The following is an 18,607-nucleotide window of genomic DNA, read 5'->3' on the forward strand; positions in this document are numbered from 1 at the left end:
CAACAAGTTTCTCTCTTCTCTCCTCCCTCTGTCCAACTTTGGCTCATGTCTGCCACTCACCTGAACCGCTCCTCCCAGCATGACAGCCACCAGCCCCATGGACATACTCAGTGTCTGCGACTCCACAGTACTCTCTGCCTGGTGGGCCAAGCTTGCACACGCTCGCTGCAGCGTGGCTGCTACGAAGTCCACAACCTGCGACAGAAACAGAATTTAGAGTCGGTGAGGACTAAGAAAGAGAATCTCAAAATTCTCTCTACATCCTCATCTTCTTCCTCATCAACATCATGAAGGCAAGAACCTGCAAGAACAGGCATGGTGCTCAGTGTCTTAAGTGCACAGTATCACCTACATCTCATGTCAACTCTAGGAGGTCAATGCTCCTGTCCTCATTATTTTTTTAAAGATTTTATTTATTTAGGCGTGCCTGGGTGGCTCTGCACGTTAAGGGTCTGCCTTCAGCTCAGGTCATGATCCCAGAGTCCTGGGATCGAGCCCCATGTCAGAGGCTTCCTGCTCAGCAGTGAGTCTGCTTCTCCCTCTCCCTCTGCCTGCCGCTGCCACTCCCCCTGCTTGTGTGCGCTGCCCCCCCCCATAAATAAAGATTTTATTTATTTATTTGAGAGAGAAAGAGAGAGAGCACAAGCGGGGAGAGGGGCAGAGGGGCAGAGAGAAGCACACTCCCCACTAGGCAGGGAGCCTGATGCAGGGCTCGATCCCAGGACCCTGGTATCATGACCTGAGCTGAAGGCAGACGCTGAACAGACTAAGCCACCCAGGTGCCCCCTCAATTTTTTTTAAGTAAACTCTACTCCCAATGTGGGGCTCAAACTCATGACCCCACGATCAAGAGTCGCATGCTCTCCCGACTGAGCCAGCCAGGCACCCCGTCCTCATTTTTTGGTGAAGAATCTGTGAGCTGGTCAAGGCCATGCAGTCAATAAATGAGAAACCTCACTGATACTTTCCCAAATGTTTTAATATACTAATCCAACATCCTTGACTTTTCATGAATTTTGCCAGGAAATTAAAATGAAAAATGATTTGATATTTTCTGACCATCTTAGAGGATCCTAGATCTGCTTCTCCTAATGAGGACTCCCCTGCCCCAACCTGGTTGTGACAGTCTGATTCTAGTAAGCAAAGAATGGGGGAAGAGGCGCTCAATTTTATCTAGAACTGAATCCTCAAACAATCTGTACAAATGATCCAGAGTCATTTTTTTAAGTATCAAATATTTTTAAAGGATTAAGATTATTCATATTTAAGATTTTATACAGCATTTGGCTAACTAAGCTTTAAATGGAATTAATTTGGTCAGCATCATTTTAACTGCACTTGTATTAATCACCTTAAGTAGAAATAACTTTGAATAAAAGCAAACACACACACATCCGTGCATCTGCATGCACACACGTGCAAGCATGCACACACGCACGCATATTCAGGATTAATGGCTCAAAAGGGAAAAATCATTTTGAAAGTGGTACAGCTGAGATAGGTAATAATAAGCCTCTAAATACCATGCAAGCTTGCATGTTTAATTCTCTGGGCAAATCACATGCTATGCTATGCTAGAGTCTTTATTGCAAGCTTAAAGTCAGGAGAATGGCTTGTTACCACTTGTCTTTGGAGCAAGGCAGGAAACTAGAAAGGTTATTAAAAGTTCCACTTACTGAAATGAATAACGCTGGTTATGGCAATTTTCACCACCCTCTCAAGCCTAAGACTTTACTGATATTAGAAGTTAAGGACACTGGCCTTTCTAGAGAAAATGCTACATTTACCATCTTGGGCCACCTATTTTGCCTCCAAAGAGTTTTCTAAAGCACCCCTTGATTATAGGAAGCTTCTACTTCAGTACAGATGTACTGTTCAATTGCTGGAAAAGAACTATCTAGCCTTTCCACTTTTTCTAAGTCCTTCCTCTCTCTCTCTCTCTCTCTCTCTCTCTATATATATATATATATATGAAGATGCTGCAAAACAAGCAGTATGATCCTATTTTTGTTAAGAAAGAAACTCTATATTTGTATGTATGTAAAAAAATCCCCAAAACCAAAAAACAAAACATCTGGGAGCTTAAACTGTGGTTTGATAGCCAACTGTTATTGTCATCCATGAAGTGCCCTTTCCCCCAAGCTTTTTTCTTGTAGCAACAAAACCACCATGCCCATCTGGACAACAGCTCCTCCCGGCTACTACTCATCTCCTGTGACTGATGGGGCTGCCAGTCACAAGGATAGGTATGTAACTGAAGCGTGTTCTAGAATTTACATACGTTGTGGAGAGGAGGGAGAGACTTTTACTTTTTACTTAACCGTTTTTGTAATGTTATGTAATCTAAAAAGCCAAATATTCCTGAACGTTTATAATGAAAAACTGCGGTGCCCTACCCCACTTCTGCCCGTCTGCTTGTGGCTCTACAGAGCCAACCACATTTAATGGTTTAGGTGCTTAATAACAACAGTAAACATTTACTGTTCACCAGGTGCTGTTCTGAATACGTTACAGATATTCATTCCCTACCTCCTCCCCCCTTCCGATGGGGATGTATAAACCTGCTGCCAACATCCTGCAGTCAGGTGGGAGCAGGCTGAGGCCTCACTGTTGAGTCTGCAGACAGCAACCTAATGCTCCAGTTTTTCACTTTGCTGCTGCCACCCAAGTTCAACGTCTCTCAAGAATATGCCTCCGGGCTTTCGCTGGGAAGGGGAGGTGTTTGTACAAATTTGAGGAAGGAATCAAGGGGTCTAGTGAACCTTGCAGAGCCTTTCAACCTGTTTTAAGCTCTAAATTCAGCTTCATCTTTACAGCTGATCTACCACCTCCAGTCCTTCCAGTGTTCTGCAACGAGAAGTAGCTTGCCTTTTTTTTTTTCTTTTTCTGTTCAAAATAAAATGTGAACAGCTTCATAGAGGTATAGTGCTTTGCTTCTTGACTTCTCCCATGCAGGCACATAGCTCTCCATTTTCGGAGTTGCTAGATCAGCTATTTCCCAGTTTCCAAATGTTGTTACTCTCTTTTATCTGCTATCTCTCCTCTCCTGCTCTGTTGGCCCCTGTGGTTTCCAGAAGGAGCAGATAAAGACATGTGTTCAATATACTTTCTTTAATCAGAAGTCCATACTTCTTAAATTATGCACTTGTTTAATATTTCTACAATGAGCATGTGTTACTTATGTTAAAAGCGTTTTTAATATATGAGAAAAAAATCATATAAAGCACTTCTACTCTGCCAAGTACAGAGATCTAAATACAGAAAAGTGCAAAGGGTAGCAATTTTCTGAAAGGACAAAAAAAGGAAATCTCACTCATCCCACTCCATTTACACTGGCCTCCTTGCTGAGCCCTCCACGCTTGAGACATGCTTCCTCTTAGCTGGAACACTCTTCCCCGAGGTATCTCTGAGGCTCCCTCCTTCCCTGCTTCCAGATCTCTGCTCATAAGCCTTTCTGGAGGGGCGCCTGGGTGGCTCAGGAGATTAAGCTACCGACTCTTGATTTCAGCTCAGGTCCAATCTCAGGGTTGTGAGCTCGAGCCCCATATTGGGCTCCACGCTGGATGTGAAGCCTGCTTAAGATTCTCTCTATTCCTCTCCCTCTGCCTCTACCCCACCCCACCTGCTCATGCACACGCACACGTGCTCACTCTCTCTCTCAAAAAAAAAAAAAAGGCCACTTTCCCAGTGAGGTTCTCCATGACGACTCTATCTACCACACTGTCTTTACATCCCCTTTGTTTGATTTTTCTCTCTGGTACTTACTTGTTTACTGTCTCTCTCTCTTACGTGAATGTAATCCCATGAGGATAGATATTTGTGTTGTTCACTGCTGTGTCTCTGGTACCCAAAAGAGTACGTGGCACACAGTGGGCCTTTACTACATATTTGCAGAATGAAGGATGTGGGGGGGCGCCTGGGTGGCTCAGTCAGTTAAGCGTTTGCCTCCAGCTCCGGTCATGATCCCGGAGTCCCAGGATCAAGCCCTGTGTCAGGCTTCCTGCTCAGTGGGGAGTCTGCTTCTCCCTCTGCCTCTGCTCCTCCCCCTGCTTGTGCTCTCTCTTTCACTCACTCTCTAATAAATAAAATCTTAAAAAAAAAAAAAAGAATGAAGGAACTGGGGACTTGGTACAGGGCTCTGCATCCATACACAGACCACTGAATGGTTTATTCCTCTCTGTATCTTCTCGTATACTATCTGCCAATATGTTTTATTGAATTTTTTAATCTTTTATCCATAAATACTTCAATATACATTTCTAACAAGGAGTTTTTCTTTTTTAACAGAACTACTGTAATACCAGGAGCACCCGGCTGGCTCAGTCAGTAGAGCATGCGACTCTTGATCTTGTGATTCTAAGTTTGAGCCCCAAGTTGGGTGTAGAGATTACTTAAAAATAAAAATCTTAAAAAAAAAAAACAAAAAAACCCAACAACAACAACACATAACTACCATACCATGTTTACTCTCGATAAAAATTCCTTGTACTTTCTAATACTTGGCCCATGACTGTTGTAAAAATGTCCTCTCACACAATTGGTATGTTTGAATGAGAATCCACACACTGCATTTAGTTGACAGGTCTCTTTTAAGCTACAGAAGCCCTGCTCCTTCTTTAATGCATTTACTTGATGAAGAAACTGGGTCATCTGTACTGTAGAATGTCTTACATTCTGAAATTGGCTGACTTTGCTTCTTCATGGCATAACATTGCTGTACCCTCAGTTTCCTTGATTAGATTCAGATTCACATTTTATGGACTTTTTTTGTCTTTTGTTTGCTTCTTTGTGGGGTTTTCTTTGTTTTGGGGGGGGAAGAACCCTTCCCAGGTGGTGCTACGTACCTCCTATTGCATTATATTAGGAGACACATAATGTCTGCTTGTCTACTTCTGGTGATGTTGAGATCAATCATTCCAGGCTGAAAATATTTAGGGGAACATACACTGATATCTACACTGACCCTGAAATCCACCAAAAATTAAATGGATAAACAGATGGAAAACAAAATGGATAGACAGATGGAAACATAAATATGTGATAAAGGAAATATAATAAAATCCTAATAGTAGAATCTAGGTTGTAGGTATACAGGTATTCACTATAAAATCCTTTCAAGTTTGAAAGTATTCATAATAAAATGCTTGGGGAAAAAAGGATCAGTTGATTTGGATGTATTTGGCCTAATTACATTCATTATACAGTACCCCTAATAGTTTTAGCAGACATTGATTGTCACCTAGATCCATTATTTCATTAACGGATTGCAAAATATAAATTTGTAGGTCTCTTTTTGAATATTTTAGCTGTGATTCTTATATAAAGAAAATTTTTCTACCAACTATTTGGTTACAATGAAATACAGTGCTGACAGAAAAGGTAAGATAAATGTTTTATTCTTTCATTTATCAACTTACAAAATAATGTCTTGATGCCCTAGCAACTTCCAGAGATGTCCAAAAGGGATTTTAGGGAGGAGAAGCGGACAGTGGCTCAGGTTTTTATAACTTTGATGTGTTTCAATCCATTTGCAGGCATTCTTTTTTTTTTTTTAAGATTTTATTTATTTATTTATTTGATAGAGAGAGAGAGAGAGAGATCACAAATAGGCAGACAGGCAGGCAGAGGGAGAGGGAGAAGCAGGCTCCCCCGCTGAGCATGGAGCCCCATATGGTACTCGATCCCAGGACCCTGGGATCATGACCTGAGTGAGCCAAAGGCAGCCCTTAACCCTTAACCGACTGAGCCACCCAGGCGCCCCAAGCATTATTCTTTTTAATGCCCAAAATGCCCTATCTGTGGCCAAGAGGAGATCTTTCAAGTTGGCTCCTGAATACTACTGATATGACTTCATTAATCTCAGGCATCTTCCTTTTATTTAGGCACAACAAGATGCCCTGAGGCTTACAGTGGACAATTCCTGCTCTAGACCTTGAATGAACCTTTACTCCAACGAGCTTTGTGTTCTTCCAGCAGGACATGATATTTAGAAACTACAGTCCAGCACGAAGGATGCTCAGTGTAGCTGGGTTGTCACTGCTGCCTGGCATGGACAGTGGAATGAGCAAGGGAATATCTATTTTTTAAAAAGAAAAACTTAATTGTGAGTTCATATGAATACTTCCAAATGCAATTCACTATTATAGGAATTTTAGTCAAGTTCTGTAATTTTATATTCATAACTTTTTCTCTTATGCTAAAAATCTTGGTTCCTAATGATATTAACAAAATTACTTATAACATGTATTATTTATAACTTATCCATATGTGTGTGTATTTCAAAATAAATACTAAAATTATCACTAGTAGTAAAACTACTAAATGCAATTTAATATTTTTTTGTGGTTCTTTTCATCTTGATACATTTTAACCTTAGCTGAAGGATAATTTAATGGGACAAGTCACTTCTCTATCAACCTAAAACCATTGTTCCTTAATTAGGAGCAAAGGGAGCTAAGTGCAAAAGCTCAAGTCATATAGTTTTTAAGCCATTTTCCCTTCCAACTAACATCTTCAGACAAAAACGTAAGGTCTGGGTGAAAAAGTCTTTAGGGAACTGATATAAACACAGGAGAAACAAATCACCCTACTGGGTAGCACAGAGTCAGTGAACTGAAGGAATAAGAAGCCAAAAAAGAAATCATGAACATAATTCTCATTAAACAGGCACGTAAGTTGGAGCTGACAGACAGCTGCAAATTTTCTCAGCAGGAGCTATAGTGAAACGCTGCTTAGCAACACCCGAAGGCAGATGACAATGAGCGCGATACAAAGAGCTGAAGAATCAGATTTAAGCGTGACAATGATACCATCTTACAACTGACTATTCACCAGCCAAGCAACAACTAATTCCGGTAATAATGGTAAAAATATGGTGACTGCATTGCCTACGCTTTATTACTTCTATTTCCTGGGTTTTTTGGTTGTTGTTGTTGTTGTAGTTTTTAATTTTCTTTTCTTTTTAAGTAGGCCCCACACCCAATGTGGGGCCCAAACTCACGACCCTGAGATCAAGAGTCACATGCTCTACTGACTGAGCCAGCCAGGAGCCCCTTTTATTTCCTATTTTTTATAAAGCTGGCAAATATAATGTCTGAGCCAACAAGATCCAGGAACTGATTCACATAGCTATACTACCCTTCAAACATTTTAAAAAACATCTTAAAACTTCATAGGCTGCTGTGGAGATAGGCTGTCAGGTAGATCTATGAAATTCAAAGTGGTATTATTATCATTAGCGATTTTTTTTTCAAATTTAAGTTTTCTAATCATGCTCAACTTCTGACACATGTTAGAATCATCCATGGGGCTTAAAAAAATACAGATGCCCAGGCACTAATGCGGACATGCTGGATCAGAATCTCTATAAGCAGTGGGCCGGGCATCCGTATTTTGAAGAAGACTCAGAAAACTGTATTGGCCCCCCAACTTGAGGACCCTATAATGTAACACATCAGTATCTACAACAATTTTCAAAGTTTTCTCTGCATGAGAATCACGTCCGGAGCCTCTCTAACATGCCAGCTTCTCTAACATGGCGGGACCTCCACAAGTGCGGATTCCGTTGGCTGTCGTGGGCTCAGTACTCTGCATGTTTAAGCAGCAGTCCAGGTAACACTGAGGCAGGTGTCATCAAGCCATTCTCTGAGCAATTTTTTTTTTTTTAACATTTTTTGGAAAGCATGTAAAGAAACCAAAATAGACAAAAACTACCAGCCTGGGATCTGGGATGTGGCAGCCACTGACCTGAGTGATGTTTGTGAATATCTGCTCAGACATCCTCTCGCAGAGAACAGCCAACAGCTGGAGGACCAGCAGCTTCTGCTCCTGGCGTTCCACAAGAGTTTGGTGCTGCTCTAATTCCAAGAGGCTTTTGCTGGAAAAGGGCTTTGTTTTTAACTCTGCTTCATTTTCCATGGCCACATGAGTCAACTCCTATCAGCATTGGAGAAAAGAAAAAGTGAAGGAAAAAACCATAGAACTAAGGGCATCAACAACAGTGAGAAAACTCTGTTTGAAATGTATATGTAAAGAACTAGTCTAAGTGTTCATTGTAGCATTATTTATAATAGCCAAAATTTGGAGACAAAGGTCTAGCAATAAGAGAAGGAATAAATAAACTGTATTTATTATACTGGAGCAGTTGAAATAAATAAACTAGACCAATATGGACATCAAAAGAAAGATCTCAAGAACAGTGTTGAGTGAAAAATGGAAATTGTAGAATAATATGTGTATTATGATATTTATATGAAGATTTAAAACTTCATAATAAAAAGCATACCTACACAAAGAGAACTAGTTTGATAGGCTACTTACTTTATCAGCATTTTTTAGGATCTCTACCACTAGCCCTGCTGAACTGAGACCTCAGGCCATGTAACATTTTCAAACCCTTTTTAGAGACTATTAAATGCTTTCAGCACTTTTTTCCCTATAATATTTAATCTCTACTAATAAATAATTCATTACTGTGGGGTTTGTAGGCTTTTCCCCTACACTTCACACTGTAAATTTCCTTGGGAAGGGAAAACCTTAAGTTCCTTAACAATTAATGCTTTACCAAAGTAAGTGGCAGTTTATTATTTTTTTTATTTTTATTTTTTAAAGATGTTATTTATTTATTTGACAGAGAGAGACACAGCGAGAGAGGGAACACAAGCAGGGGGAGTGGGAGATGGAGAAGCAGGCCTCCCACCGAGCAGGGAACCCGATGCGGGGCTCGATCCCAGGACCGGGATCATGACCTGAGCCGAGGCAGACGCTTAACGACTGAGCCACCCAGGTGCCCCCTAAGTGGCAGTTTAGAGCAATGGTTCCCAACCGTGCCTGGGAATTTCTGCTTCCCAGGGGACAGTTAGCAATGTCTGAGGACATTTTCGGTTGTCATAATTGGGAAGCGATATAGGCATTTAGTGGTAGAGGTCAGGGATGCTACTAAACATCCTACAAGAAAGCACAGGAGGGGCGCCTGGGTGGCTCAGTCGTTAAGCGTCTGCCTTCAGCTCAGGTCATGATCCCAGGGTCCTGGGATCGAGCCCCGCATCGGGCTCCCTGCTCAGCGGGAAGCCTGCTTCTCCCTCTCCCACTCCCCCTGCTTGTATTCCCTCTCTCGCTGTGTTTCTCTCTTCAAATAAATAAATAGAATCTTTAAAAAAAAAAAGAAAGAAAGAAAGAAAGCAAGCACAGGAAACCCCCAGCCTCCCAACAAAAAAATTACCCAGCCCAAAATGCCAATGGTACTAAGGTGCAGAAACCTTGGCCCAGAGCAAAGCCCTCTGATTTTTTTGTTTTTTAAAAGATTTTACTTATTATTTACTTTAGAGAGAGAGAGAGAGCATGGGGTAGGGAGTACAGACGGAGAGGGAGAGAGAGAATTTCAAGCAGGCTCCATGCCCAGGGTAGAGCCTGACAGAGGGCTCGATCCCACGACCCTGAGATCACAACCTGAGCCAAAATCAAGAGTTGGTCGCTTAACCAACTGAGCCACCCAAGCGCCCCTTTTTGTTTTTTAAACAATTTTTTTTAATTCTCCATTTAAGAGCACGTCTTCTTGGAATGTTATTTACAATGAGTGGCTAGGTAAGGGGACAGAATGTGAATACAGGAAGAGATGCCTGGGCGGCACAGGCGGTTGAGTGGCTGACTCTTGGTTTCAGCTCAGGTTGTGGTCTCAGGGTCATGATCTCAGGGTTGTGAGATTGAGCCACACATCAGGCTCTGTGCTCTCCAAAATAAATAAATGAATCATTTTTTAAAATGCGAACACAAGAGGTGAGAAAAGTTATCAAAACAGTGGCCCCTACTTCAAGTTCTAGAAGTGTTAGCCCTGATTCTCTCCTTGCAATTCTCCCATAACCACACCAACCTTAAACTCCACAAACATTCTCTTAGACACTTTATTTAGGGAAAATAATGGAGAAAGCAGAGCTGGAGGATAGAAAATCAGAGATCACCCTGTTTACAGTACTGGGTACTAGCTGCTGTCAGAGATTAGAGCAAGAGGAAGCACAATCACCAGCACTAAGAAACAGACCCGGAAAAGGTTTCAGGTGGTTACAAAATGAAATGAGAAAGGCAGAACTGCTAAATCTCCTTTCCAAATACCTGACAAAACAACAGTCAGAAAGGATAAAGGATTACTCCATAACTGCAAAACCTGCTATTAACTTCAAAAGAGTACTTACTGTCAACACAGAGCAAAGATTAACCCTTTCATAGATCAACAGTTCTACTTTGGTCATCTCTCAAAATTTAGGGCAGATTACCTCGGGAAATAGTTCGATCATACATGTACTGCTGAAGGTAAGGTTTTTTTCTTTTTACCAACCCAAAGGCTACTAAAAAATAAACTACTCTTACATCCTCTGATTATTTCTCTCTTAGATTAGGACCTTAATTTTAGGAGCTAAAATTATGACTGCCCTGGGGCGCCTGGGTGGCTCAGTCATTAAGTGTCTGCCTTCGGCTTGGGTCGTGATCCCAGGGTCCTGGGATCGAGCCCCGCATCGGGATCCCTGCTCGGCAGGAAGCCTGCTTCTCCCTCTCCCACTCCCCCTGCTTGTGTTCCCTCTCTCGCTGTGTCTCTCTCTGTCAAATAAATAAATAAAATCTTTAAAAAATAATAATAATAAATAAAAATAATAAAATTATGACTGCCCTGAAAATTCAAAAGGGATCCTGGTACCACCCCAGAATACAGCTGACCGTGTCCTTACTATATGTAGTTCTTACCTTCAAGCAGAAGATGAAGAAGTCACCTGCCAAACCGCACTCTTGGCAGTGGGCTAACAAGTCCCCAAGATGCTCTACCTGGCACTGCTCTGAGGACACCTTCTGGTACAGGGCTTCATCTTCATCTTCATCACTGCAACACGGGGTAAGATTTATCTTGGCAGTGTCACCCAGAGATTTTTTTTTTTGAAACTCCATAATAATCTTCTAAAGTAACAGGGTATTTTCATACAGTAAATCATTAGAAAGATCTCAAAATTTGTTTAAGTTATTTTCCTGTTTCTCCATGCCGAAAAAGTATTTTTTCTCAGAAGGTAGGGTATCATGTATTACGTAGTCATTTGCTCAGTGGGGAAAAGACTCATGAAGGAAGTGGCTTTGCAGATGGATGTTGAGGAATTACTATTATTTCAATAAATTGAAAAAGCAAGGAGAAATTAAAGTATAGGTTGTATGCAGATACTCTGGTTCCCGAGGAAGAATAGAGAAAAAGAAGTCTGCAAAGGAAGGTCAGATCACAGAGGGCCTTCAAGGCCATTCAAAGAAAGCTAGACTTTTTTTCGAAGAGCCACTGACGGGTTATGGGCGGTAGGAAGAGACACTATCCTTACAGGAGAACATGCAGTCAATCTCAACTAATAACTAACCAGCAGAAATATGGAAATGCGTAAAGACTCAGAAAACTGAGTAGGCCAAATTTCCAAGTAATAAAATATGGCCAAGTTACTAAAAGCAATGCTACGATTTCTGCAAAAAGTTTTAAGAAACTTCTCATGAGGTACTAAGGGTTTTAGTTTTATTGCAGATTAAATGAAAAAACAAAGATACAATATTATTATACTATATCACGTAAACAAACACAGAAGCACAAAGATGTGCTAGAAGACAAAACACTAAAAAAAATGCAAACAGTGACTAGGATCGTAGTTGCTTTTTGTTTTCCTCTTTATGCTTTTTTGTGTTATACAAAGAAGGTATGTACTCTTGTGATTAAAGAAGGAATAAAGTGTTTTCAGACTAAACTGAGAAAAAAATGACAGATGTTGCTTCATATCATTGAAAAGTACAATTATGAAATAAAGTTAATTTGGCCATCCCATTGGGCAGTAAGTCCCAATCTGCCAGTTCACTAGTAACATGGCCTTTATACTCCTCTAATAAAATAAATAACCTATAAACTAAGCTTAAGATCATTTCTTATATTATCCCAGAATCTCCCAGCGTCCTTCAGATCAGTCATGTATCTACATCACATTTTATGTTAGGAAAAAACTGAAATGGCTAAGAGTCACTTCTAAGCTTCTCTGAACCATCCTGTCAAAATGAAGTATTATATTCAAATACTTTTTTAAAAAGACATGACAATAATTACCTTACGAAGCTCTATTTCATTCATTCTTAAAATTTCAATGATAAAAGAGTCAGTTCCAAATACTGTAGTTTATATAGTTCCAGAAAAATAAAAATTCTGGATCCAAAGATCATGAAATCTAAGCTGCTCTTTCAGTGTTTCTTTAAACAAACTTTTTATTGATTACTGGGGCTCCTGGGCAGAATGACAGAGTAAAAGGTAAGTGGTGAGACTGACCTGCCTTTAGGGGACTGGCAACAGGAGCAAGATCTTTAGAACAAAAGATAAAATCACACACACACACACACACACACTTCTTTGATATAGTGAATGTCAACTTTTTGGAGATACAGAGTGTCTTAAGTATCCACTGAAAACTATGGACCCTATTTTCAGAAAAAAAATTTCTTGTATATAATTTCAAAGGGACTGTGGATGCCTAGAAGTCCATGTAGAAACCTGGAGTTAAGGGTCCATTGCTTCTGGCAGTAGATGGAGATTCATTCAGTAACTGCCTATTCAGTTTTCTCCTACCATGAAGAGAAACTATAGTTTCAATAAGAACTGTCGATTCTGACATATGTGCACTAAGATATACACTAGAGACTTGTCATGATGGCAATTAGCTTTAACTACTGATAAGTTAAAGACTATAAAATTCTCTACACAGTCACTAAAGTGATCCCAGATTAAACTGTTCCAAAGTGCTTTTATAAAATAAACATGTCAAGAAATTTTAAACTCTTTCAGTTCAGGGGCATAGTTACAACCACAAAACCTACTAGTGCTCAACAACTCTCAAGAAATTGGTAGCTTGCGTTTGTACTGATAATTCTGCTTGCAATCAATGTGTGTTTTCCATTTTCCTCAAGTCCATCATATTGAAAGAGTGTCTTATAACTTTACTAAGTTAACCATGAATAAAAAATAAAATTTACACCTTAACAAACAGCCACACTTTGAATGTGACGTAAAAATCTGAGCCGTTGGGGCGCCTGGGTGGCTCAGTCGTTGGGTGTCTGCCTTCAGCTCAGGTCATGATCCCAGGGTCCTGGGATCGAGCCCCGCATTGGGCTCCCTGCTCCGCGGGAAGCCTGCTTCTCCCTCTCCCACTCCCCCTGCTTGTGTTCCCTCTCTCGCTGTGTCTCTCTCTGTCGAATAAATAAATAAAATCTAAAAAAAAAAAAAAAAAAAAAAAAAAAATCTGAGCCGTCAGTTAAGAACTGTATGGGACTCTGGTCAACAGGAACTTACATTCTAAGGTAATAATATCTACACATATCACCCAAAAAAAGGAAATAATTTAAAGTATACTTGTAAGATGTTAGAGAAATAAATGATCAATTCCACTAATATTCTAATTTGCTCTCCAGGAGAAAGAAACCCCCATCATAAAATTAACATAAAAGATAGCAATTAGACAATTTCCCTGAGGAATAAGTCTGACTCTGAACACACACACCATTTAGAGAGTCAGAAAGAGAAATGGATCGTTATGGTGCTGAGGGTAAACATGTGACTGCCCTTCACTCTGATTCTCTGGCAAAGACTTTGTGAAGTAAGTGGGCCTGTGATGCAAAGCTGTGAGGCTCCAGCAAATTGCACCTACTATTAGCTAGCATCTGGGAAAAAAACCTGCAAGATTATTTAAGGCGCTCACATTTCATTTAGAGATTATAAATAGCAGCACCTCAACTGCTTCAAGTTCCAGGTCTCGTTCTATCAGCGCCCCTTAGTGGACAAGTCAGGGAAGGGCCTTTTGGGTGCAATTGTGTCCGAAGAGAGAGGGTAAAGAATGGGTGGACTCACCAAATGGCCTCTTTGATGGTAACCATGATGCCACCTCGAGAGGCAGCTCTAAACTGACACAGAGAATGAAGAGAGGACACAGATTTGTCCAATCCTGCAAATCCTTTCAGGCTGGCAATTGCCTTCTTCCTCTCTAGCTTCCCCAGAATCCATAATAAGATCTCTTGGCAAAGTGACCTGGCAGAAAAAGCAGTTATAAATGAGCTTGTCATCTTACTCTACACATCTAACAAGCTAACATAAAAAAAGAAAGGAAGACTGTCAGGTTCCACGGCATTCTAAATGCTGGCACGACCACCTAGTACTACTGAAGTGTAGGACTGGAAACTATGCTTCCTGTGAATTTCAGGATATATCTAATATCCTGAAATTCAATGAGTAACTGACTAATCTTTGGCCCCAGAAGCAACCATGATAAGACACAGGAGCCCCACTTGGTTTTTAAAAAAAAATAATTCCAAGTGTAGCATTGCCTTTGGATCAGGCACTGTGAAAGAAAGTTTACACTGATAAAACCATCTACCAATGGGACCAAGAGCTGGTGACCAAGAAACAGCACACCAACAAATTCTGGCTGATTCCTCTGCCCCTTTTATCTCTGCCAGTCAACGAGGACTGGGATGGAATAAACGTTTGCTTCCTCCTTCCCAGTCTCTGATGAGGACATGATAGTGCTGTGAATATTTGGGTTTCAAAACTATAAGTTATTATATGGACAGTTCTTTGAAGCCAAATTCACATATTTATTGTCCCCATCTTCCTCTCTGTTCTCTCTTGTCACTGCTCCTATGGCTGGGCTATAAGGATGTGCTGGCCAAAAGTTAGAGTCCAAAGTAGTACGTGAGTTTTCCTTCACCGCTTAACAACAATGATGGAAGCGGTCTATTGAGTTTACGATTTTCCAGGGACAGTGCTAAACACTTTATAATCTGTCTTCATAATACCCTATGAAGAAGGTATTATTACTGTATATCTGATCACATGTGGGGGATTTCCAAACACTAAAAATCAGAATTCTCTAGGACTTTAAAAAGGATATAAACCCTTATAAGGAGGAAGAAACAACATAAATATCTGTGAAAACAGAGCTGACACAAAATGAAGCCTACTTAAATTCCAATACAAAAGAATATTTTCTGGATGATTAAGAAATCCCTTCATTCCAAACAACACTGAGCAGCACTCACACCAAATCCAAGTCTAAATGACAGAGTGCCACATTCAGATCCAGACTTCCCCAACTTGATTTCTCATTCCCCACAAGGTTGTTATGATCCATTCTCCATTTCCTACTTCCCAGACATGTAATTCCAGTACTCCTCACTGATCAAACAGTGACATGTTTACACATGTAAACAGGGATTTTGTCTCTGACGTCTAGGACAGAGGCTGAGGAAAGCCATTCTAAAAATTACATCCAATCCCCTGCAATCTGAAAAGCTCTTTCTTTTGCAAATGAGCAGAATAAGAGGATCCTCAAATGTTTTACTGATTTTGAAAGAAAAAAAAATTACAAAGTAGCATTAAGTTTTATATTCAAAATAAGAATAAGAAAAACATACAGTAAAGATTTCACTATAAACAAATAAGGTTTTCTGGGGGTTTTTTTGGTTTTTTGTTTTTTTACCTTATGTGAGACACACTTTGTTTGGTAAAACAGTAGAGAGAAAAGAGCACTCCCAGGACGGGAAGCAGGGAATCCACTAAAACTGTCACAGGTTCATTCCCGACCACGTATACCTAGGGAAAAGAAAATGGTGAGAGGTACCATGAGTACAAGGCCAGAGGAATGGGAATCAAATACCATACCTACTAGCAGCATAGAGAGTTTTATCTTAAGCAACACTTTAGTTCTAAACTGAACAATTTTAGCTCTAAGGCTAAGAAAACCATTTGAGATTGGCAGACAGGCTGAAACACAGGGAGCCTGAGCTGGAGCAGCGCCCTTCCGTGTGTGCAGCCTGAAGAACTTCAGGGGAAAATGGGTAAATTAATCCATCTCCTGACCCCTTCCTTTCTTGCTTTTGACTACCTTTGTGTCTGTTGCTAATCTGTCTATTACTCATCTCTACAATAATTCTCTAATTACTGAAGGCCCTGCTCTTAGGAACTAACAAGCAATTAATGCCAAATAGAAAAACTTAAAACTAGATTTGAAAAATAAAAACAAAGCTTGCTCTAGATTTGTCACTCTTAAGATCTAACTGCCACATGGGCATGTCCTATTCTAATTCAATAAATGTTAAAAGAAATTACAATGTGCACCTAGCTCTGCGCTGACTTTATAGGGTTAAGCACCTAAGAATGCTGATTTTTGTTAACAGTAATTATGTTACACATTTTAGCTGTCCTTTCAAAAAGGACAGCACAAATGCATTCAACAACATTTATGTGAATACCCACTGGAATCCAAGCATTGTCCTAGGCATTGTAGTGATTATAAAAATGAGTAAGAATTGTTCTCTCTCAATTGCTTGTGATCTACCAAGAAGAATAAAACAAATAAACCAATTATAATAATAATAACCCAAAGCAGATAATTTAAAGAATTAAGAAGAGCAAAATTCTATTTTTTCAATATTCTTTCTGTAAATAAGGGCTTCTTTAAGTTTCCCTTTCCTCATCCTTTAAAATAGGGCTAAGACTGGGACACCTGGGTGGTTCAGTCAGTTAAGCATCTGCCTTCAGCTCAGGTCATGATCATGGGGTCCTGGGATGGAGCCCCGCATTGGGCTCCTTGCTCAGCGGGGAGCCTGCTTCTCCCTCTGCCTGCCACTCCCCCTGCTTGTGCTTGCTCGCTCTCTCTAAAATAAAATCTTTTAAAAAAAGAATTAATCACTGAAGGTTCATCCTTCTCCATTCATCACTATCTGTGTCTACGCTATCAGATTTTAATTATTAATTAAATTGTACCTAATTGGGGGCGCCTGGGTGGCTCAGTCGTTAAGCATCTGCCTTCGGCTCAGGTCATGATCCCAGAGTCCTGGGATCGAGCCCCGCATCGGGCTCCCTGCTCCGCGGGAAGCCTGCTTCTCCCTCTCCCATTCCCCCTGCTTGTATTCCCTCTCTTGCTGTGTCTTTCTCTGTCAAATAAATAAATAAAATCTTTAAAAAAAAAATAAATAAATTGTGCCTAATTGAAGTAGAAATCAATGCTGTTTATTTATTTTTTATCAATGCTGTTTATGGAGTACTAAAGGTCATGGAGGCACAAGCTGGAAAACCCTCTGTGCTTTTCCAGGGAACCCTGTCCCTTTAAATCAACCCTAATTTTTCACACTCCTTAAGCCTCCCAGCTCCTCTGTGGAGCCTGATAACCAAGGAGCCAGTTTCCTGTGCATGATCTAATCTCCATAAGCCTAGCTAAATGAGGCGCATTGTATGGCAGTGTTCACAAGTAATATGCAGGCCTAATTATGATATCACCAATTACAAGTGGTAAAAAAAAAGAGATTCCCCCAGATAACGTAAGGGCCTATTGTTTGGTTCTGTAGTCTGTGTTCCCAGAAGTAATCCCTGTGGAGCCATCCTTCCTTACCAGCATCTTTTGTACAAAAAACAAAAACCAAATGGAGTTAAATCTCCATTATTTACTGGCTTGACTGGGCCAAAGCACCACAAATTTTTTTTGAAGATTTTATTTATTTATTTGACAGAGAGAGAGAGAGAGAGCTCAAGCAGGGGGGAGCGGCAGAGGGAGAAGCAGGCTCCCTGCTGAGCAAGGACCCCACGAGAGACTCGATCCCATGGCCCCGGGATCATGACCTGAGTTAAAGGCAGATGCTTAACCAACTGAACCACCCAGGTGCCCCGGCACCTCAAACTTTAACATGAATTCAATCAAGCCCATTTCTCAGGGGTATATGTTGTTATTGATAAATTCCTCCAATTTTTAAGTTCTCTTGTTATACTTACCTGAAGGAACAAGTACTGCTTTTGAATTCTGGAACAATTGATCAATGAATTTTTTCTGTGAGATCTCAAAGAACTTGAATGGCCTCTGCTTGACACATAGAGGCTGTCGCCTCCCTTCCAAATTAATAATACATTTCTCCTTGTACTGAGCCCAAAACTATCTCCATTTTAAACTTCCTGATGGGAGGACATTTATTTTCAAGAGATTTGGATGGGCCATCCAAAAGGTCTACCTTTTCCATAAGCCTACTATTTATTTGACTGTTCAGCTGTTCATCCACTCATTCACTGACTTAAATATTTAGTAAGCATCTAACCACCATTAATGACTTTTCTCCTCTAAATTCCAATAGCATTTTAGGGCTTATAATCAGCCCATAAATACACAGCTATCTTTCCCCTCTTCAACTAGCCTCTCTATTTCTCTATTTCAGCACCTATTACGATAGATGATTAAGTTGTGTTACCTGAATGTTTGCTGACCAAGCAGTTGTTACAGAAATATACAACTTAAATGAACCCACTGTTACTGCTTCTATGAAGCCAACAATAACTACCATTTATTGCAATGTCTATTCAAGAATAAACCAGGTTAGGGGCGCCTGGGTGGTTCAGTCGTTAAGCGGCTGCCTTCGGCTCAGGTCATGATCCCAGCGTCCTGGGATCGAGCCCCGCATCGGGCTCCCTGCTCGGCGGGCAGCCTGCTTCTCCCTCTCCCACTCCCCCTGCTTGTGTTCCCTCTCTCGCTGTGTCTCTCTCTGTCAAATAAATAAAATCTTTAAAAAAAAAAAAAAAAGA

General features: G+C 40.5%; 1 protein-coding gene across 2 annotated transcripts in view; it reads right to left on the bottom strand.

Moving 5' to 3' along the window:
- TANGO6 (transport and golgi organization 6 homolog) overlaps positions 1-18,607 on the bottom strand; it is a 185,713-nt gene that overhangs the window by 123,756 nt on the left and 43,350 nt on the right. For both annotated transcript variants that reach the window (XM_078062515.1, XM_078062516.1), the window contains exons 8-12: positions 15,522-15,634; positions 13,895-14,071; positions 10,735-10,867; positions 7,747-7,935; positions 61-195 (exon numbers count right to left, since the gene is read on the bottom strand). In XM_078062515.1, coding sequence (XP_077918641.1) covers positions 61-195; positions 7,747-7,935; positions 10,735-10,867; positions 13,895-14,071; positions 15,522-15,634 — 747 coding nt within the window. The remainder of the gene's footprint in view (positions 1-60; positions 196-7,746; positions 7,936-10,734; positions 10,868-13,894; positions 14,072-15,521; positions 15,635-18,607) is intronic.

Source organism: Halichoerus grypus, chromosome 15 (assembly GCF_964656455.1).
Source record: "Halichoerus grypus chromosome 15, mHalGry1.hap1.1, whole genome shotgun sequence".
NCBI classification, from domain to species: domain Eukaryota; kingdom Metazoa; phylum Chordata; class Mammalia; order Carnivora; family Phocidae; genus Halichoerus; species Halichoerus grypus.